General features: G+C 46.7%; 1 protein-coding gene across 1 annotated transcript in view; it reads right to left on the bottom strand.

Moving 5' to 3' along the window:
- The window catches only part of CASQ2 (calsequestrin 2), a 63,498-nt gene that overhangs the window by 6,085 nt on the left and 35,520 nt on the right, over positions 1-21,893 (bottom strand). Inside the window, exons 6-8 of the mRNA XM_047084927.1 lie at positions 18,210-18,340; positions 16,725-16,770; positions 9,507-9,561 (exon numbers count right to left, since the gene is read on the bottom strand). Coding sequence (XP_046940883.1) covers positions 9,507-9,561; positions 16,725-16,770; positions 18,210-18,340 — 232 coding nt within the window. The remainder of the gene's footprint in view (positions 1-9,506; positions 9,562-16,724; positions 16,771-18,209; positions 18,341-21,893) is intronic.

Below are 21,893 nucleotides of genomic sequence, written 5' to 3'. Positions count from 1 at the left end.
TGTGCCTGTGCGTATGTGTTTGCGCATACGTGTTTGTATGTGCGTGTGCACAGATGTAAGCTGGTGTGTACATGTATGTCCACACACAGAAACTCCACACTTCCAGGGAAAATCAGACCATAGGGGCCTCAGGCTTTGTTTCAGAATGAAACTCAGGAAAATGGAAAGGCCCCCGAATCTCCTGGAGGACCCCTCAGTGCAGGAGCACTGGGGCAGAAAGGTCTGTCCCGAGGCCCCACCGAGTTCTCTGTGGTTTCTGAGGAACATGGACGATGCCACCGTTGGGATGGACAGGACCAGAGGTGACCTGCTGGGAACAAGGGCTGGAGACCATACGCAACCACAGCCGACACCGACCAGGTGAATAGTGCACCTTGTCTGTGCCCCCGGGAAGTGGCAAGACCCCGGACCTCTAGGGATGGTGGGGTGAGGGTTGGGGTGGGGGGCATCGATGATCAGACCCAGTTCCCACTGGGTACAATTCAGGTTTGGTTCTAGACAATAAAGTTCCATGTCTGGCCTAGCTGATGTGTGGCCTGAAATGTACACCCTCTCTACAAGCAACTGGCCACCTGCCTCCTAATTCAGTCTGGTAACTGCACTTTCATTGTAAAGGTTTCTTCTTGTGCTGAGGTCCCAGGCACTTTGTGCTCTTCTCTGTTTAACAAGCCTCGCCCCTCTCCAGGAGCTCTAGCCTTTGCTTGGTAAAGATTTTTCTCTGCCCTTCCTCATCTCCAATACATTCCAGGCAAAATGCATGCCATCCTTAGCAATTTGGCTCTGAGTGGGTGGAGTCACACTGTCACTAGCTCACACTGCTAACTGTTAGATTCAGACTGGGCCCCCTCAGGCCTTGCTATCTGGAGAGCAGAGTTACTGCTAGTAGTCAAGAGGCCGCAGACTCTTCCAGCAGAGATATGCTCTGCCTGGGTGATTTTTCCACCTAGTTTCTGAATTACAGGTCTCCCTTGATATCCAAAAGTAGAACGTTCCTATGAACCAAAATGCTGTAAAGCGAAGAAGCAATAACATTTTATAAAATCCAAAATCCTCTTTGGATCTCTCTTCATTAGCAAAAGCAGGTATTAACACAGGACTTTTGTAAAAGCAATGTGATGTAAAGCAAATGTTCGGTTAGCGAGGGAAACCTGGAGATCACGAGTTACCTTCTAGGACAGACCCTTGTAAGGAATAGGGCCGCAGGCTTTAGAGTTCATTGTCATTGTGGGGATTGGATGGGGTTGGGTCTGGGGATATTACTCCTGGTGCCTGTAGGAGAGGCTGAGAAGGTCGAGCACTGCGTATTATGATACATAACCCACAGATTCCCTGTTCTGTGGCACAGTTCTATTTCCTGATATCTGGACACCACGGATCTCCCTTCTCTGGGGACAGAACTGTGCCACAGAACAGGGAATCTGTGGGTTATATATCATTACACAGACCACAAGGGGGAATTCTCCAAAAACACTTCCCATGACTAGTTTTAGCAGCCAGAAGGAAGTACTCTGGAAGGTAAGAATCAAATTTAAAAGTGAATTTGAGGAGCACCTGGGTGGTTTAGTAGGTTAAGTGTCTGACTCTTGACTTCGGCTCAGGTTGTGATCTCACGGTTTGTGGGATCAAGCCCTGCCTTGGGCTCTCTGCTGATAACACGGAGTCTACTTGGGATTCTCTGTCTCCCTCTTTCTGCCCCTCCCCCACACTCACTCATGCTCTCTTGCTCTCTCTCAAAATAAATAAACTTTTTTTTTTAAAGTGAACTTGACGGGGCGCCTGGGTGGCGCAGTCGGTTAAGCATCCGACTTCAGCCAGGTCACGATCTCGCGGTCCGTGAGTTCGAGCCCCGCGTCGGGCTCTGGGCTGATGGCTCAGAGCCTGGAGCCTGTTTCCGATTCTGTGTCTCCCTCTCTCTCTGCCCCTCCCCCGTTCATGCTCTGTCTCTCTCTGTCCCAAAAATAAATAAACGTTGAAAAAAAAAATTATCTCTTAAAGTGAACTTGACAAATCAGAAATTCACAAAGAGGATGAAATTCAATGACACAGACCCTGATTCGAGTAGAAACTAAACTCGAGATACAAAAGATGAACCCACATAAAGGGAGGCAAGAAGCCAGTTGGACACTATATTGCAAAGGGGCAAGGGTGTCACCAGAACTACGACTAAACAGGGGCGCCTGGGTGGCTCAGTTGGTTGAGCGTCCGACTTCGGCTCAGGTCATGATCTCATGGTCCGTGAGTTCGAGAGGGCTCTGTGCTGACAGCTCAGAGCCTGGAGCCCGCTTTGGATTCTGTATGTGTCTCTCTCTCTCTCTCTCTCTCTCTCTGCCCCTCCCCCACTCATGCTCTGCCTCTCTCTGTCAAAAATAAATTTAAAAAAAAACTTAAAAAAATACGACTAAACACACAAGATAGCACTATAGTTTTCTGATGGAAAACCCTACAGAATGTTGGAATAAATACAAAGAAATGCTACGTACAGGAACCTTTTCTATTCTACATGCTAGAGCAGACTTGGAGATAAAAATAAAAAAACTGAAGGAATAAAAATTGGGTTCTGCAAGAAAAATCAAATGGACCGGAGTTTTTACATAAACAAGAGAAGTGAAAGTTTTGGCTTAATGCTTCTTTTTAGGAATATAAAAGATTTTTGCATCTATAGAGGAGTAAGGAAATCTCAGAAAACATTCACAGTAATAAATGGATAAATGAGGTTGACATTAAAGCAAGAGAAACCTCATCCAGATCCAAAGGCAGCTTTTTGACTTTCAGGATGACGAATTCCATAATGGTCATAATCCTTCTCCTCCCTGGACAGAACAGACGGAAGGAGCCTGGCATGATGCTTAAACACACGGACCCTTGGGGCAAACAACCTTGGTCCAAATCCAGGTTCTGCCATTTTGAGTGTGACTTAGGGCAAGTCTTGGTTCCTCATCTGTAAAGATGGGATGATGATAATCATAGTACCTGTTTCATAAGGTGGTTGTAGGTTACGTGAGTTCATACCTCTAAAGCACTGAGATGGTGCGTGGCACATAGTAAGCTTTAGCCGTTATTCCTAAATCATCTGGATTCTTCTGCTTGAATACAAGGAATTTGACCATTCATCTCTCCATTCAATGCATCGGTAATAAATACAATGATCTGGGCACAAGTGGTGGGTTAGATACAGTCTTGGCCCCATGCAATAGAGAAGACAGACTCATAGGAAGTTACACAGGGAGACAGTATGTGATGGGGTGGTTCCTTCTGGCCCCTGTTAATGACTCTATGACTGAAGGCTTCAGGGTGGCTGTGCCAGTAGGTGTAGCTATGAGAATCTTGCCTCGATATGTGGGTTAGAGCAAGATTTGTCTCCTTTGTCCTAAAGTCATTAAGCTAACTTGGATATTCCTGATTCAAGGTTCACAGCCTGATAGATACATTCTCTCCCCTTTATCCCAGCCTTGAATGTAGACCTCCTGGAATGGATTCTCATGCATCTGGGAAAGCTGGGTTAAGGTAGCTAGATTGGTTTCCCAGGCATTTAGTTGCTAAAATTGTAAGTTACAAGTTCAATTTCCTCTTAGGGACAGCTTCTGTTTCTTTGTAAAACAGGTGTCCAAGCAGGTGTCTTGGGAAAGGGAAACAGCCATGATGGACCCTCCCTTTCTGACCAGGAAGGCAGGCGTAGGAAGACATATTTCACTTTTGTTATTCAATGTAAAGCAGAAGATGAGCCCAAATTGGAATCACATGAAAAATAGGTGGATTTGAAATGAATAAATGTTTACTTCATCAGTGATGCACTAAGCTTAGAGACCTTGTAAGAGTGTGGCTGTATATCTTTAATTGTTTTTTTGGGGGGGGACAGAGAGAATGTGTGTGCAGAGTGGGCATGTGTGTGCATGGGGGAGGGGCAGAGGGAGAAGGAGAGAGAGAATCTCTCAGGCAGAGCCTACGAGGGGCTCAATCTCACAACCGTGACATTACGACCTGAGCCAAAATCAAGAAGTGGATGGTTAACCGACTGAGCCGCCCGGGCACCCCCATGTAACTTTCAGAAGGAATAGTCCACGATTTTTTAAAAAGCTAGATTAAAAAAAAAAGGAGGAAATATTATTCTGTGCTTTTGGGGGGCCAGTAGTTATTTAGACACCAAAACAACTACAGGACTAGTCTCTGCATTTAATCTTCACATCTGGTCCTGATGGGGTTAGGAAGATCTTAGTATCTCCATTTTAAAGAGGATGGAATTGAGACACAAGGAGAGTATGTGGCTTGCCCTGCGTCACCTGAGAGCAAGGGGCAGAGCCAGGACTGTAACTCAGGTTTTGGGGCTGCACGTCTAGAGCCATTTCCGCTGTCGTTTTCCCTCTGAGAGTTCGGCACTCCTACCAAAGCTGTTGCCATCTTCTTCCCTCAAAGTTGTGCCTGAGATTTGCAAGCTGTGAAAGCTTCAATAGTAGGGAAGCACGGGGCTCCAGGAAACAGCATGGGGGCAGCGTCCTCTGGAGCAGGTGGACAGGGCCGCGCCCCTCTTCCTCCCAGCCCCAGTGTATTTGGTTGGCTAACTCAGCGGTGTCCCTGAGTGTGACTGGAGTCTCAGAGATCGACCTAAATAAAGAAGAGGGACCTGGCACTGTGAGAACTGTGATTCCCTCCCTGCCACACAGGCTTGGAACCTGACGTCCCATGACCCAGCGCTGAGGGCCAGTGTGGAGCCAGGTTTCCCACGGCAGGCGAGAGGCCTCTGGGAATCACAGCTCTGTGGGAGGGGAAACTGGTGATTATGCTCTCCTCCTCCCAGGCAGGGAGGATCTGGTGGGAATGAGGCTGGACCAAGCCCTGGGGGACAGTCCCAGCCATGACAGGAGCCAGGGCTCTGTCTGGCAGAGACCTGTGTATCTCAGAGCCAAGCCCAGGGGCTGGGGGCCTGGATTTGAGCCCCAGTTCGACCACTTCTTAGCTATGTGACCTGGTGACGTTATTTAAGTTCTCCATACCTTTGTTTCCTCATCTGTACATCAGGGAAGATGATAAGGACCATACCTAGTACATAGGGTTGTGATACATGCACAGTTAGCACTTAGCAAGAACCCCAAATGCTAAGTTCGATAAATCAGATTTGCATTTGGAAGCCCAAATAAGCAGTCAGCATGCCCACTGCAGACAACTGGTCTCAAAAGCATTTCGTAAGAACCTCAGGTGGTTGCAATCCGGTTGGAACAGGGCTTGGAGACGTTCATTCTGGGGCCAATCCGCGCCTGCACACGGCAGCCCGTCCTTGCGTTTCCAGCTTGTTAGTGCGAATATTCCCTGGGCCCTTGGAGGATATCCATCCAGCATGCGCTCATGTAGAAACGCCAGTCTGCGAACCTTTCAGCAGGTGTTATAAAGAAGATGTCAGCCTGATGCAGACACATCTAGGGGCGACAGAGGAGAGGCGTTCGTTTTCAAACCTGTCAAACTGTGGCTCCGGGGGCATCCTGAGCGCAGGAGCGGGAGAGGCTCTGGAGGAGGAAGACGGAGCCGCACACAGGGCCTGGGATCTGGGGCGAGAGCAGAGCGCCAGACGTGTCCTTCCAGGGCCCAGAGAGCAGGCACTGAAGTCTGGGAACCAAGCTCACAGCTGGCATTGTCAGGACCGGTCGGAGAAGAGCCCTTGAGGGACCCAGATCACTAGGATAGACGGTCGTATTCCAAATCTGGGAACATCAGTGGACAGCGGGGAGGACGGCTGACCTCCCTCCTTTACTTGGCACTCTCTTCTCACTGCCCCCTTTCTCCTGCCCTCCCTGCCCACCCCTCCCTGCCCCCTCCCCATCTCCACGTTCCAGCTGCATTGCGCATGCTCAGAGCCCGTCTAGGGCCAGGTGGCCCGGCAGGTAGGGTGCTCAGCTGCGCCGGCAAGAAATCGAAGCTCCTGTGTCTGCTCTGCCTCTGGCCATGTGATCTCGAGCACACACTATGGAACTTCTCTGTGTCTTTCACATGGTGGAGGTGGAGGGGGTGGTGAAGGGCAGCAGAGAGGAAGGAGGGCGGGCCAAGTGATCACTGGAGGCCATTGAGGTGGTAACTGGGAGGGGCCCCCAAGTCTGCAGCAAGGCCTTCCTGCGAAGGAAGCCTTCACAGCTCATTCCTGCTCTGCTTCCCCCAGCAGGCCACCCTGGCCTCAGCTTCCTCAGTTGTAAAATGGGAACAAAACGAGGGACGCCCGCGTGGGGTTCTGTCTCATAAGCAGACAAGTGATCATGACCATTTATTTCATCATAATCAGGATGGATTCGGAGGTCAAGAAAGCCTGCTGGAATTTGAATCTTGGCTTAGATACAGCAAGTGATTTGGGTCATTTAACTTCTAAAACCCGCTTTTCTCATCTGAGCTGGGTTGACAATAATCGCACATATATCGCAGCGTGGCTTTGGGGACCGGATGAGGTCATCTCCGTATAGCGCGTTTCCTCAAGACTGTTAGCTCTTTAAGGAGAATCGTATGCACTTCCTGGACGTATGATCGTTCTTTGGCCAGCGGGTAAGGATTTGGTTGGGGCAATCGGCCATGTACAGCTTGTTAGCAAGAGCAAAGGTATATGAGCAACCACTGTCTGGGCAGGAATGAAATTCCTAGTCCTGCAGCCAGGCCCCTCAGCCCCGGGGTTACACATCAGTGACCTTCGGATAATGACTGACTAGCCACACAGTCTGGCTTTCGCAGAAAAGCCTTTCCCTTTCCTAGGCCTGAGTGGGCCAGGCCCTCCCTTGATGAAAAAATCTGCTACGAGACCACACGCCCCCTCTTTCAGTGCATTTCTTCCTGCTTCTCAGTAACAAGCCCAAGCTTGGGCTCCTTTGGGGAAAGACACAGCTTCGGGCCCAGGGATATTTGTGCAGGGAGGAGGTGAAAGTAGTTTCAGGAGCTTGATTCATTACAGCAGCAATCTCTGTCAAACAGGTTCCTACAACTTCTTGGAGGCCTCTTTGTTCCATTGTTCCGAAGAGCCAGACAGGCTTCCCCCACCATCCTGGAAGGGAGCAGGTGGGGCAGGGTGGGGGGTGGGGAGGGAGGAAGCCCCCCCACCCCCACCCTGAGTCTGGCAAGCACACTGCTGCTGATGGCAATTCCATCTCTGTTCACACAACACCAGGAATCCGACTCTGTTTGATTATACCTTGTAAACCCTGGGCAATTGGCTTCCTTTGCTATTTTCTCCTCCAGGGGCAGAGGGGTAGCCAGAAACTGTGGAGAGAAGCTGGAACCATTCGGGCTTTTCTTTTTCAGTCAAAGACTAGATATCCTGGGAGAGTTTTTTCAACTCTGCAAGTCAGTGATGGGAAAACTGAGACAGAGTGGACGTTCAGAACTTTTAATAAAAAAAAAGGGAGGAGGAAACCCTCAGATAATTTGGAGCATACATTTGGTCTTGATACAATGGAACAGTGTTTGGCCCTAACACGGAGTGAATTACTGATGCATGCATGCTACATAATGGAGAACCTCGAACACATTAGGCCAAGCGAAAGGTGCCGGGCGTAAAAGGCCACAGATTACATAATTCCACTTCTATGACATGTCCAGAATAATCAAATCCATGGAGATAGAAAGTGGAGTAGTGGCTGCCCGGGGCTGGGGGAGGAGAAACGGGAGCCACTGCTGATGGGCGTGGGCTTTCCTTCTGAGGGCCTGAAAACATTCTGGAACTAGATAGAACACAGCTTTGTGAATATATTAAAGCTACACCGAATCACACACTTTAAAAAGGTGAATACTTTTGGGGCGCCCGGGTGGCTCAGTCGGTTAAAGCACCCAACTTCGGCTCAGGTCATGATCTCATGGCCCGTGAGTTCGAGCCCCATGTCGCGCTCTGTGCTGACAGCTTAGAGCCTGGAGCCTGCTTCGGATTCTGTGTCTCCCTCTCTCTCTCTGCCCCTCCCTGCTCCCACTCTCTCTCTCAAAAATAAATAAGCAATAAAGACAATTTTTTAAAGTGAATATTGTCATGTAGGGATTATCTCTCAAGTTTGATTAAAAATTGTATGATAACAACATTTAAGTCTCAATCTGCAAGAACTACGCAGGCTGATAATGTATTAACAGCATGCCAGTGGAGTCTTGGGGCTCAGTCTTGGTCAGTCACGTGCTGATCTGATCACCTTCCGACAGCTGTTTATTGAGTATCTACTATTCGTCAAGGCACTGCACAAGGACCAGGTAAGCACGGATGGCCAAGACCATCTCTGGCTCCCTCATGACCTACCACTAATTCCTTGTGCCCTCATGGGAAGTTTGCTCAGCTTCTCGGAGCTTCCCGGTCCTCTCTATGAGTATACAAGAGGCCCCAGGCAAAGGCCACAGTCCTACATTGCCTGGAGCGGCAGTTCCCAAACCCAATGCTGTGTTAACTAACTCACCTCGGAGTTCTGTGAAATTACAGGTTTCTGAAGGTCCTGTTATAACCAGCCCCAGGTGGCTTTGGTGCTTGTGCTATACTGGCAGGTTTGGAATCCCTGCCCGGGCACCTTATGGCCCAAGGCCTGGCTGTTTAGCCATCCTAAATGAAATTCCCTGCCTTCCCTGGTTGCAATCTGGATTTGCCAGGTCTCCCCAAACACACTTCAGAATGTCCACTCACACTTTCCCTTTGGGGATGATTTATCACACAGGGCATTGCCAAAGGGACCTAGCATTTTACCGCCAGCAATATTCATTTTTCCTGCACTTCACTCTTCACGGATGTGAAAAAGAGTGAAGCCAAGGGGCATCTGGGTGCTCAGTTGGTTAAGCGTCTGACTCTTGATCGCAGCTCAGGTCATGATCTCACGGTTGGGTTCTGTGCAGACAGCACTGAGACTGCTTGGGATTCTATCTCTCCCTCTCTCTGCCCCCAACCCCCACTCAAAATAAATAAATTAATTTAAAAAAAAAAAAAGAGTGAAGCCAGGAAATAGTCATCCAGGTTCCCAAATAAAACCAAGTTACTCATCCATTAATAGGGTTATTTTGCACTTTAGAAATTAACTGCTAGTTTTGTCCAGTTCTCATTATTTGAGGGAATATTTTCTATGAAGTTTCCCAAGCACATACAGGATTTTACAAACCAAAGGGTACATTTGTTGTAATTCTAACGTAGGATTGTTATTTATATAGGCTAGATCACAACACTGGTAAATGAACTTTTAATGTGAACAGAAGTTCTCTCTCTCTCTCTCTCTCTCTCTCTCTCACACACACACACACACACCCTGTAAAGCTAGGATGTTTTCATATCCTCCCCAGTACTCAGTGCTCCTTCCTAGTTTGGCCAGCTAAGCAGAACAGAATGAGGTTATGATTCATCCACATCCCTCAGCCACCAGCACAACTGAAAATGAAGTCCTACGTAACAAGCGACCACCAGGGGGTGCCCAATATCTTGCAGTGGCCTTGCAGACAGGAAGTGAGGGAAGAGAAAGGAATGAGGGCCGGCAAAGGTGAGAAGGCAGATCTTGCTCAAGGTGCAAAGGGGAAGATTGGGGGTTTCCTACCTGGGTCACTCCTCTCTGCAAAGGCCACAATGTGGATCCCATTCAAATCATCTTCCTGGAGGAGAAAAGAATCAAAGGTTACGCTCCCAGGGGGAGAGATACTAAGGAGCAAGTCAGAGACAGACAGGGAGGCTGGAACGGAAATGGGCAGCGGGAAGATGGCGGAGGGGCAGTGGACACGGGGGCCAGGGGAACAGAGGGGCGCACAGTAAGGAAGGAAATATTGACGAGCAACTGGGAGGAACACGTGCTGTTTGATAAATGGGTTTGCGAGACAGGAAAACACCACTACACACATCAGCACTGACAGGGCCTCACTCCCATGGGCTGCTGGGTCCAGGAGAGCTGCAGTAAAAGGCACAAGGAGGAAAAACGTGAGTCTGGCCCGTCAGGCACTCTGAGGGCAGCAAGCACTCTGCACCTAGCTCAGTAAACGCCGTTGTCGGCCTGTGTTTCGAGAATTCACCGCCAGAACCAGCTATTAGGGGAACTTCTGAATGCTGCTGACGGACCCTGCAACCAGCCGCAAACTGACAGCAGACAGGACTCTGAGGCAAATTAGGACGTGGGTCTGTTCTGTTCACACAAGAATCATATACAAGTGTAGGGCTTCTCCGCTAACACACCTCCTGTTGAAGAACATTTGTAGTCAGTAAGGGGCACCTTGCTGACGTTGACTTTCCGGGTTTCCTTCCTTGGGGTCCTTTCTGCTTGAGTCCCAAAGCTTGCCGAAGCAGTAAAGGCCTGTAACGGATTTCTATGAGTGTCGGGGGCTGTGGGAAGAGTGGATGTGGGAGCTAGCAAAAGGTGAGGGTATGACACTGACAAGTGGGTGTGGCTGTGGAGGCCCGGGCCAGGCCAAGAATCGAGCAGTTATTTCACATTTGTGGGCAAGTGGCACTCCATGTTTCTACATCCTGGACAGAAAGGACCATACACCTGTGTCTCCTTCGCATCAATCCATCCCATCCCATCCATAGCAGGAGCTTTGGAGGACCCTCTGTGATGAGAACCGTGATTCCCCAAAAAACATGGAGAGGAAGATGTATAAGAAGGAGGCACCGGGGACAAATCTGAGTGAATACTAATGAAAGGGAGTCACTGGGCACCCTGGCTGTCACACTAGAATCATCCTATAGAAAAAACTCCAGGCATCTCAACCCTCCCATGATCCTCTGTTTTCATTTCAATTGATTTTAATGCTGGTGCAATCCTATCTAAATGCTAATTTTTTTCCCTTTGAGTTTGGAATGGACAAAACCTCCAAAAATTCTAAGAGAGATTAAATGGAAAATATTATTGTTAAAAACAAGAGAGTGGGCCTGGGCTTGGTCAGATGCCCTGGGGAATTGAATTGTACGGATATATACGTGTGTGCGCGCGTCTGTGTGCAAGTTTATTACACAAATCCGACAGCAACCAGAAGGGGAGTCTGAGGTTTGACTGTTTTACATTTGCTATTATCGCCAAAGAGAATATCCTGATCAGTTCTCATTAGGCGATCCTGTGTCTCTTGTCTCCTGCCATCAGCTGGAAGTGAGCAGTATTAACTCTGTGGAGCAGGCTTCATTTCTGTGTGTGCTTCTGGAATGCATTTGGAAATTGGTTTTGGAATTAAGAATCTATATTTGTTTGCTAAGAGTCTGCTCATAATATGCCTGTCACTCCCCAGGCCTAAGACGGTGCCTGGATGGCGGACTGATGGGGCTCAAAGATTCAGCACACAGCCCTGTGCTTAACACTTGCAAAGAAGCGGGTGCATGCTGGGTGCCAGATATTTTCAGTAATAAACTCACAGAGCGAGAATCCACGGGCAAGCCTAGAAATCAGGGTTGCTCAGTGAGAACCCAACATGCATGAGTGAGGAAGGACCAAGATGGCCACCCACACGACTGAGACCACCCAGGGGCTTTCTCCGAACCCCACAGCCTTCGCTCCAGATCACCCATTTGGTCTTTGGATCATATTGCCTTGGAAACTATCTTTTTAATAGCACCAATATTCCCTTCTCAACCAGATGGCAAGCTCTCGCAGGGAAGGGATTATGCCTTGAAATAACAATGGTTAAAACGGCCACAATAGTATCTGCCACTTGCCATTTTTTGTATCAGTACTTTGTAAGTACATTATTTCGAAATCTCAAATGAAAATCTTATTCCTGTTTAGTGCTTGAAGAATTGAAGTGACTTACCTAAAGCCACAGAACTAGCATGGACATGGCTGGGATTCCAGTCAGTTCTGTGTGGCCCCACATGCTTGTACTTTCTCACTGAAGGAGGTCCAGAATAAGCCACTGTGGCATAAAAATTACTTTGAGCCGAAGGCATATGAATTCCTGAAATCCTTTACCTACCTAAAAACAGAGCCGCCCACAAGAATTCAATTGTCATCAACCCACTCCCCGAAAGTAGCTCTAATTTCTCAGATAGATATTATCACAAAACTATCAAATCTCCCATCTATTCCCCAAGGGCCCATTTCTCTTTCCAAAAAAGTCATTTGTTTTTCCATAAGTTCTCTTTTACCTCAACCTTCTAACAGGTCACCTATTCTCCCAGAACTGCCCCCTGCCTCTTCCATTTCCAATTAAGATGCTAAGCCCCTTCTTGAGTCACATTTCCTTGTAAACTTCCATGCATAATCGGTCATTAAATCTGTTTTTTGCTCATGCTAATCTGTATTTTGTCAGTTTAATTTGCAGGCCTTCAATACTGAACAAAAGAGGGTAGAGGAAAGTTTTCTTCCTTGACATCACCTAAAGCAGTAGAATGGGTTCCATGAATCTGTTGTCCCCTGCAGGGTGTGTAGGTGTTTCAAACTCAGATTAGTGACTCTTAAGTTAAAGGAGGCTGATAAGGGGCCTTTATGTAAAGTGACTGAGCCCCAGATCCCCCAAAGAACTGGAGATCTAGAATTACTTTGGTGAATACTTTACTCTGAATTCTCTTTCACTTTGTATGTCCATCTGTCATAGCATCAACACACTGGACTGGTTTATACATTTTGAGACTGTTTCATTTGTTCAACCTTGAACTCCTAAGGACATGACAGCAATGTTCATTTTTATAACCCCTGTGCTTAGCACAGTGTAATAGGTTCTTATTAATGCCCATTGACTTAAAAAAAAAAAAAAAAGAATATGGTGATGAGAATCTTAAACACTTGTTGAAAAATCTATAAAATATTAGATTCCAAGAAGAAACTAGTTACCCACCAACCAGATAAATTAATTACCACTGTTCCTGTTTTGCTCTGTTTCCTTCCAGGTTCTGTTGAAGGTTTGTTACTCTCGTTGAGTGGAGAGATGCAAAGGAAAAAAACATGCACTTAAAACTGAAGACTCCCTGGTGCAATGGGATGCTCCAGGGGCTTATCTGGAAGTTTCTGCCTCACCCCCACCCCTTTTAGAAGTACTACTTTGTTACTGCCACAAACAGAGGATTATTTTCTAAGGAACTATTGACTCCCATCCCTGTGGGCTTTTTCCCGGGACTCTGACCACTTGCCAGCATGGCGAGCCGGTTGGAAGATAAAGTGTCAAAGAGGAAGGACACGTCAGCACTCAGTCTGGACCACCTTGCCCCACCTTGATATTCTTTAAATATTCTAAATAAACAAATAGCTATTCGATTTATACACAGCAAGTATAGCTGGCCACCAATTTCTTTAGTAATATTCAATTCTGTGTTTTTTATGGCTTGCTGCTTTAAAAACCCGCACAGCTGGGGAAAGAGAAAAGCCGCTAGTTGCTCTAGCTTGACTTAGTTTTTCTATCTTATTTAAATATTTTGCAATGTCTAGGGAAGTGGGTGGTGAAGTTAAAGGCTTCCAAGTTCATTAACTGGTCACTTTCTCCAGCATCTGTAGTTTCATTTGCTGCAGCCAAGTGGCCCATGGAGGTGCTGTTCTTTGGAGCAGAGCTCTTCTAGGTGGGCAAAGGTAGACGGGCAAAGGTAGATGCATGGAGGGTGGCTCCCCAGAAATCCCTCTGACTTCTCCTTTTTACGGATGGAAAGATGATGCTGGAAGGGTCTGTCCTGGCTTCCCACCCTAGATGGAGACTTGGGACTGGTTAGGTCTGGTTATGGCCTCTGGGGAAGTCATGTGGGTTTTCCATGAAGGGGTGTAGGAAAGAAGGAAACCAGTCTAGCTGCCCTTTCCTCTAGCAGGTTTAATACACAGCCCTTTCCTGATTAGAAAACAACTGAATATATAATAATGTAGAATATACCAGCCGTCATTGTTATATCATAGCAAAAGGCTGTAACGTACCTTGTTCCTTAAGTGAAAAGGAAGCAGAGAATGACTTCCAGTGAAGCCAGACAGTGGAAGGGTCTTTCTGAACATCTGCCTCTGACATAATGAGAAGGAGCATTTCTACTGGGCGGCTTGGGGTGGCAGGGTGTTTGTGGTCAGGGGGAGGGGCAGGACACAGGCTCTTGTGCCATAGCACGTGGTGTCTTGGGTGTGATATGCTGTGTCAGTGAGAAAAGGCTTGAAGGCAGGGCATCTCTTAGGGATGAAGAAAATAAAAAGAACTAAGAATAAAGGCCATAGCACAATAGAACAGTGAGAATCACTCTCAATTTAAAATGGTACTTTGTGGGGGCCCCTGGGCGGCTCAGTGGGTTAAGCATCCAGGTTCGGCTCAGGTCATGATCTTACGGTTGTGAGTTTGAGCCCCGTGTCGGGCTCTGTGCTGACAGCCTGGAGCGTGGAGTCTGCTTCAGATTCTGTATCTCCCTCTCTCTCTGCCCCTCCCCTGCTCACACTCTGTCTCTCTCTCAAATATAAATAAACACTTTAAAAAAAATCATAATTAAAAAATAAAATGAATAAAATAAAATGGTACTTTGTGGGGTGCCTGGGTGGCTCAGTTGGTTGAGCCACCTGAGTGGCTCAGTTGGTTGAAAGCATCCTGATTTCAACTCAGGTCATGATCCCAGTGTCATGAGATCAAGCCCCGAGCTGGGGTCTGTGCTGAGCATGGAGCTGCTTAAGATTTTCTCTCTCTCCCTCTGCCCCTCCCCTGCTCATGTGCGCTCTCTTGCTTTTTCTCAAAGATAAGATGAGATGAGATGAGATGAGATGAGATGAGATGAGATAAATAATAAAACGAAATAAAATAAAATAAAATAAAATAAAATAAAATAATAAAATAAAACAAAATAAAATAAAATATAAAATGGTACTTTGTGTCATGAAATATAAACATCAAGAGCCTATTTGGGATTAAAGACAATTTAGAGAAACATAACAACAAAGTATGAATGTGAGATCCAAGATCAGATCCTGGGCCAGGAAAAAAATATATAGGTATATATATATATATATATTTTGTGCTATACAGGGCACTAGTGAGACACTGGTCAATTTGAATACGGTCCATAGATGAAATAGAATTTTACTAATTTCCTGATTTTGGTAAGTATATTGTGGTTATGAGAGAAATTTGCTGTTTTTAGAAAACGTCTGAAGTATTTAGAGGTAAGGGGAGTTGTATCTGCTACTTACTCTCAAATAACTCAGCGGGAAAAAAGTCTATATCTGTATCTGTCCAGAAGTGTGTGATAAAGCAAAGGAGATAAAATGCTAACATTCGGGGAATCTGGTAAACAGATCATGGAATTCTTTACATTATTTTTTGTAAGTCTGAAATTATTTTAAGTAAAAGGTAAAAATGTTTTTAAAGGAATATTATTTTTAAAGCACTGTTATACACTTTTGTTATTTTTAAGTCTTGTCACAAGACCTCCTAAAGGTTAAATTTTTGAGGGGCGCCTGGGTGGGCTTAGTCGGTTAAGCGTGCGACTTCAGCTCAGGTCATGATCTCACGGTCCTTCCATGGGTTCGAGCCCCACATCGGGCTCTGTGCTGACAGCTCAGAGCCTGGAGCCTGTTTTGGATTCTGTGTCTCCCTCTCTTCCTCTGCCCCTCCCCTGCTCATGCTCTGTCTCTGTCTCAAAAATAAATAAACATTAAAAAAAAATTTTTAAGGTTAAATTTTTGAAAGGTTTAAATGTTAGGAAAATATGTTGCCAAAGCACTGGGTTGTTCTTAAATAGGCCGCTCCTCCAGACGGGATTATTTGCTCTTCTGTGTCCCATGAAATGTTTGCTCTGCCCTCAGATGTACAAATAAGTTACCAGGCAGTAAAACACAAAGTGTTAAGTTACTCCATGGTTCTGTTCATCTGTCACTTTGGGCTCTGAATTAAAGAATAAATAAATAAATAAGTGCCTCCATATTAATTCCTTTCTCCTCCCCCAACAGCCCCTGACAAAATGGTGCCTTATGGGGACATGGCTTCCTCCAGGGGACTCTACTAAAGAGAACATGAGATTTGGCTCCAAACGATCTAAACTGAAGTCCCAAGATCTAATGCTTATTAGTTTTGTATCGTTGAGTAGTTAACTTAATCCACATGACCACAAGTTGCGCCATGTAAAATGACGTTAAATATGACCTGTTCTACATCACTCTTTGGAACTGTTGAAACATCCAGCTTAAGAGGATACATGCTTTGAAAAATGCTCCACAGACTTTGGTTGTTATCGTTTAGGGAATTTTGTGTAAAGCTGAGGTAGGAGGGGAGGTGCACCTCCATGGTCATCTTTCAATATCTATCTTTTTGACCCACCTGACGCATCATCTATGACACAGACCCAGGGAATAATCTGAATTAGCGCTTTCTAGCGCCTTGAGTTGACATTTATGAAAAGGGCTACCGTTGACCAGCCAAACACCTACCACGCTCTGGGTTCTTCGCACTGCTCGTCCCTAACAAAAAGCCCTGATTTGAGAAGCAGAAACTAACTGAAGCTCAGAAGGATAACATAACTTGATGCAGGATGCAGACCTACCAGGTAGCAGATTCTGGATTTGAACCCACGTCTCTATCACCCCCACAGCCTGAGCTCCTTCCATTATATGACCCCGGGTCTCTGGTTGCCAGTCAACAGAAGCCAGTAGTCACTGTGGGAAACCAACTCAGAGATGGAGTAATCTTACCTAGTGGGTGGTACCAAAGACTCTTCAACCGGGTCCATGGAGAACCGGGCTTTAATTTAACTTAATTTAAATGTTGTCCACATTTCAAATACTCCACCCTCCAGACATCCATTCCAGCACAATAAAACTTGGTTTAAGTTTGGGGACTCCCCTCTTGGGGAATATACTCGTGTCTAAAAAGGCAGAAAGGGTTTGCCACTTTCTTACCCATGTTTCAAACATATCTTCTGGGCGCAGGCGACGTAAGGTGGGTCTGAAAAAAATAAAGGTGAGCTTCTTTGAGGAGGGATTTCCAAGGCAGACGCTGCAGCCTCAGCCCAGCGAAATGTACAATGAGATGCAGGTTCATCTGCAAGGGCATGAAGGGGGTGAAGAGCTCTAGAAATCTCCCCTAAGGAGACAGAGCTGTTCTACCCTGCTTGGTCACACACAGAGCTGAGCCTGGAGCTCCCAGCCTTTTCACAGACCCATGTGATCCAAGGATTACAAACAGTGGGTCAGAGGGCTCAGGCTGGGCTCATTCCCTGGGCAAGAAGCCATTTCCTTCCCCATTGACAGGGGACACTCCTGAGAACCCAGAACAGGCCCAGAATGAGGACACCTGGGAGAGAAAACAAAAGTCTTGGTTTTTCCAGCCCAGAATTGCATCGTCTTGTCATTGGGTCATCACCCAAAAGCTCTTTAGGGATGTTTAGGAAGAACAGGCAAAACTCTATTTTGCTCATGGTTTTATGTCTTTCTGAATGTTGGCAAATAGTGCTGGACACGTTGATATTTGCTCCTCCAAATGCCACCTCCCTGTGGGGACCAGGACGACCGGGTGATGCAATCATAATGCTCCAGGTTCAATGAACAATGTGGGCACGTGTTGGAGAAGGTGGGTGGTGAAGCGGTGAACCCACCCCCATGTTCCGTGTTTCAATATTGTCCCTCCCTCAAGAGCAGGGGTCAGCAAACTAGAGCTGGAGGGCAAATCCAGCCAGTGCCTCCTGTATTTGTAAATAAGCTTTTATTGGGAAACAGCCACACCCATTCGTTTACATGCTGTCTACAGCTGCTTTCACACTACAACAGTAGAGCTGAGTATTACAACAGAAACCATCTGGCCCGGGGAGCCTGAAATATTTATTCTCTGGCCCTTTATGGGAAAAGTTGGCCGATCTGTGCTACAGCGACTCTAAGTCGTATCAAATATTCCTCTCCCAGAAGTTCTGTGTATAAAATGTTCAGCCATGGCTAAGCTACTTAACTACTCGTAGCCCAATTCTTGATCTGTAAAATTGGGATAATACTAATTACTCCATAATGTTGAATGTTAGATAAATAGTCTCCATAAGCACTTAGCATGGTATTTGGTATTTGGCTGTCACTAAATCACTTCTGTCATTATTGTGGAATTTGACTTGTATCTTACTATGACTTAGGGGGGATTTGCTGATTGTGGGGAGGTGGTCTAACCCCATTTGCAGGTGTAGACCCATATTTAGAAAAGGTAGCAACATCCCTGCCCAACTGATCAGTGACCAACAAAGCCATACTACTGACGTCAGTTCTACTGGGGCAGTAACTCCAGGTTGTTGTTCTCGGGAGGCCCGCAATGTTAGGACCAAGAGGTTCTTCTCCCTTCCCCAGACCCTAGACCATGACCACCACCACCACCACCCCGTATCCCCTGCATGCCATCTGGGGCACCTTTGGTGCTCCTTGACAAACTCCACGAGCTCCTCTTCTGTGTAAGGTTTGTCGGGGATGGCAATGGGCTCTTCCATAAATGGCTCGTAGAAGTCAACCTCATTCATCTTCAAGGATAATTTCTTTGCAACCTGCAACATTCAGAAATCCAACAATAGTTTCCTTAAATGTCAGTTTAGAGTGGCAGTGGGTTGCCCATCTGTAAGGAGTGCGTGAGTTTTCTGGCAAAGACATGACAGTGTTCTTTACAGTTTTAACTTAAATGTTGAAGTAGTAGAAGGGTGCCTGGGTGGCTCAGTTGGTTAAGCGTCCGACTTCAGCTCAGGTCATGATCTTGCAGTCTGTGAATTCGAGCCCTGGGTCAGGCTCTGTGCTGACCGCTCAGAGCCTGGAGCCTGCTTCGGATTCTGTGTCTCCCTCTCTCTCTGTCCCTCCCCCACTCATGCTCTGTCTCTATCAAAAAATGAATAAATGTTAAAAAATTTTTTTTAAATGTTGAAATGGTAGAAACTCATCGCCGATGCTTAGCTCAACTGACTCGAGAAGGACCGACAGGAAGGAAAAAACCTATCTGGCAGATGAGGTCCAGGCAGGAGCAGGGAACAGTGGGAATAAAAAGTGTGAAGTCTAATTGCACAATCGTCATCACGCCACTGTATTTGCCAGGGCTGGGGGAAGAAGCAAATGTCAACAGAGCAAGCTCAGTGTTCTGGGATGCATGGATTTAACTGAACCAATTTTGATAGCACAGGCAATTGATGGAAACCATTTAGAGCATACAAGTACTCAGAATCAGAGGTCAACCCATTAATCCGTCCTCAATCAGCCCCTACCCCCTCCTTTCGATTTAGGCTGAAAGCACTGGCCCTAGGGTTCTCTCTCAGTGCAGGGCTTGTCCTACGGGTTCTCAGGCTCTGGGAACTGCCCGCTTTGTTGCCAGGCAGAGGGTGACCAGCCATCCTGGTTGGTCCAGAGTGGAGGGCTTTCCCAGACTTCAGACTCTTAGTGCTAACACTGGGCTAGTACCCGGCAAGCCAGGGTGAACTGCTCACCCTCTACCAAATAACAAGCTCGGGGAGCCAGCCTGTAGCCCGGAAGACATCGGTGCTCTTGATTAAAGTGGCCGCACGGTCTGCTCTCAGGGCAGAATGGTTGCTGTGTTTGCCTGCAGAGCTGCTGAGCTCAAATCTCTTTTTGTGAAATGATTTGAGAGGCCTGGAATGTGCAACGCTTTGTAGAAAATCAAATGCCATTCTTTTCTAGTTCAGAGCTGTGGTCCAAGAAAGCACAGGGATGAACAGTGGTTCCCTTGAAACGAAAGAGGAATTGCCTAAGAGCTGACGCCCTGTGGTGGTAACTGATGGTACAGAGGCCCCGGGCAGCCGTGACTAATTGGGGAGGGGGAGGAACTGGGTATTACATAAGCTGTTATACAAGGAGGGCCATTCTGAGCCAACACTGGTGTCCCTATGGCTTTTGTCATCAATTGCTATTAATTCCAGGTCACTATATTCCAAAAGACATTTCTTAGGAACTACAGTCAGTCAAAAGAGATTTATGGTCATGTTGATTTTGAGGGACAGGGAAGTGTGGAGTTTTTTCTTACTGATCCCCCCCTCTTGTACGGGGCCAGGGGTGGTGTGGATGATGGGGTGGGGAGTGCAGGAGGGACCCAGCAACCACACAACCAGTGTCTGGGTTTTCAAACTGTTGTTTACAAAGCTGGGCCCGTCAGAGAATGGGCTTAAAATGACACTGGATTCTGGGTTTCTGACTTCACTTACTACATATGTTAGGAACCAGGGAACTGTGCTTATAGGAAGTGGGAATTGACAGGACACAGGAAAACAGTAATAGTAGCAAGCACAAGGGGTGCTCACTGTGTGTCGGGCACTCGTGCAAGGTGCTTTCTGTTGAGTCCTTTATGAATCCTCACTTGGATTGCTGAGGTGAGAACCATCATTATACTTATTTTACAGATAATGAGCCAGAGGCACAATCCGTGTATGCAATTTGTCAAGATCACATATGTGGAGGGGGATAGAGCCTGAATTTAAATCCAGGCAGTGTGTGTGTGTGTGTGTGTGTGTGTGTGTGTGTGTGTGTGTGTGTTTGTGTCCGGTCCGTGAGCGCCAGTGTCTGGCTTTGCAATGTTAAGATCATGAACGTAAAGTTGGATTGTGATGTTCTTAAGTTTCAGTCCTGGGAAACCCGAACAAAATTTTCCAGATAGTCACCATATCCCCGCCACCACCACCACAGAGTGCCCGCTCTGTATCCCTGAGAAGCCCTTTCTTCCACTCTTGCAGTGGCATCTTGGAGAGTAAGCCTGCCATCCTTAGCTCTTAGATTTTCTTGCTCCATTTGCTCCAGAGATGTTGTGGCTTGGTTTAGGATCAGGATGCGTAGATCAATCCGTACTGGTCCCAAACCTGTGGGCCAGGTAAAACTCCCCAGGGAGCTCTCTGAAAACACACATTCCTGGGCCTGGGCACAACCATAAAAAAACACCAACTTCTAGATGTAGGGCTCAGGAACCCATGATTTTAAAAGCTCCTTGGGGGATACCAATATGGACAGAGGTTGGAAACTACTAACTCCCAAATTTACATCAGCGGCCCTGACATCTCAGTGTCTTTATGGTTCTCTTACTCATATATTTAATATAACATATTTATTGGTTTGTTTATTTACTTTCTGTCTTCCCATCTTCACCTCACCTCCTCCCCTGCCACATTAACTCTAAATTCTACAGGGACAGGAATCTGTTTTGCTCGATGTTGAGTTCCTGGCATCTAGAAGAGCTTCTGGCACATAAAAGGCACTCAATAAATATTCTCTGAATGAGAAAATGAATAAATAAATGAAAGCCATCTCTAGTTATACGTCTTCCCTGCTTGCAGAAAGAAAACTCATCAACCCCATCCTTATGTTGCTCAGTAGATTCTTCTTCCTAGATCCCCTAATGTTTTCAGTAGCTTCAAAGTCTTTGCTGTCTCGAAACAGAGACTTGCAATCTTATTTTTGAGTCTTCTCTTGGCTTTCTCTCCCTCACCTCAATAGTGGCCAAGTCCTCTTGTCATCTCGACCTCTGCCAGTTGGCTTTTCTTCTTTGAGACTATATGAATGCCTCCTTGCCCCTGGACTCTCCTGACTTCACACCTCTACAAAGCACCTCCGCTCTAGTGTGTCCCTCTGGGCTGCCATGCTGTCTCAACAAAAGGTTCTTCCAGCTCCCTCTTCTTCACTAGCGCCCCGTGCTGGACACCATTGAGGCAGCTGCTGGGAGCAGCCAAGCCTTCTGGACTTCACCATCTTCTTCTTGTCTTGGGCTCTGTCTCCCAACTGATGGGTGCAATTTTCAAGCCCCAAGTGACACTGAGTCCTCTAAGTGTGACTGCTTTTCTGTGTCCCATGTAGAGGAAGACAGGGTGTCTTTCTCTTTTTAAATGTTATAAAATCCAACAAGGCTATGTGAACGGGGACACTTATGACTCAGTGTCTTACAGAGTTTTGAGTGAAGAGGTTTCTGAGTTTTTAATTATAGCCTGACCTCACCTTCTTCATGGGCCACAGACACGAAGCCATATGGTTAGGCTGGGAGGCACGTCTGAAAACAAACACTACCCTGAACACAGCGTTGGGCCACCCTTCTCAGAACTGAGGCTTTGTTGCTTGGCCAAG

The sequence above is a fragment of the Lynx rufus genome, unplaced genomic scaffold (assembly GCF_022079265.1).
Source record: "Lynx rufus isolate CCGP_SWC_20201006 ecotype Redwood Valley unplaced genomic scaffold, mLynRuf1.p SCAF_2, whole genome shotgun sequence".
NCBI lineage: Eukaryota > Metazoa > Chordata > Mammalia > Carnivora > Felidae > Lynx > Lynx rufus.
Note: the sequence above shows the minus strand (reverse complement) of the source record. Positions and strands in the feature narration are given on the sequence as shown.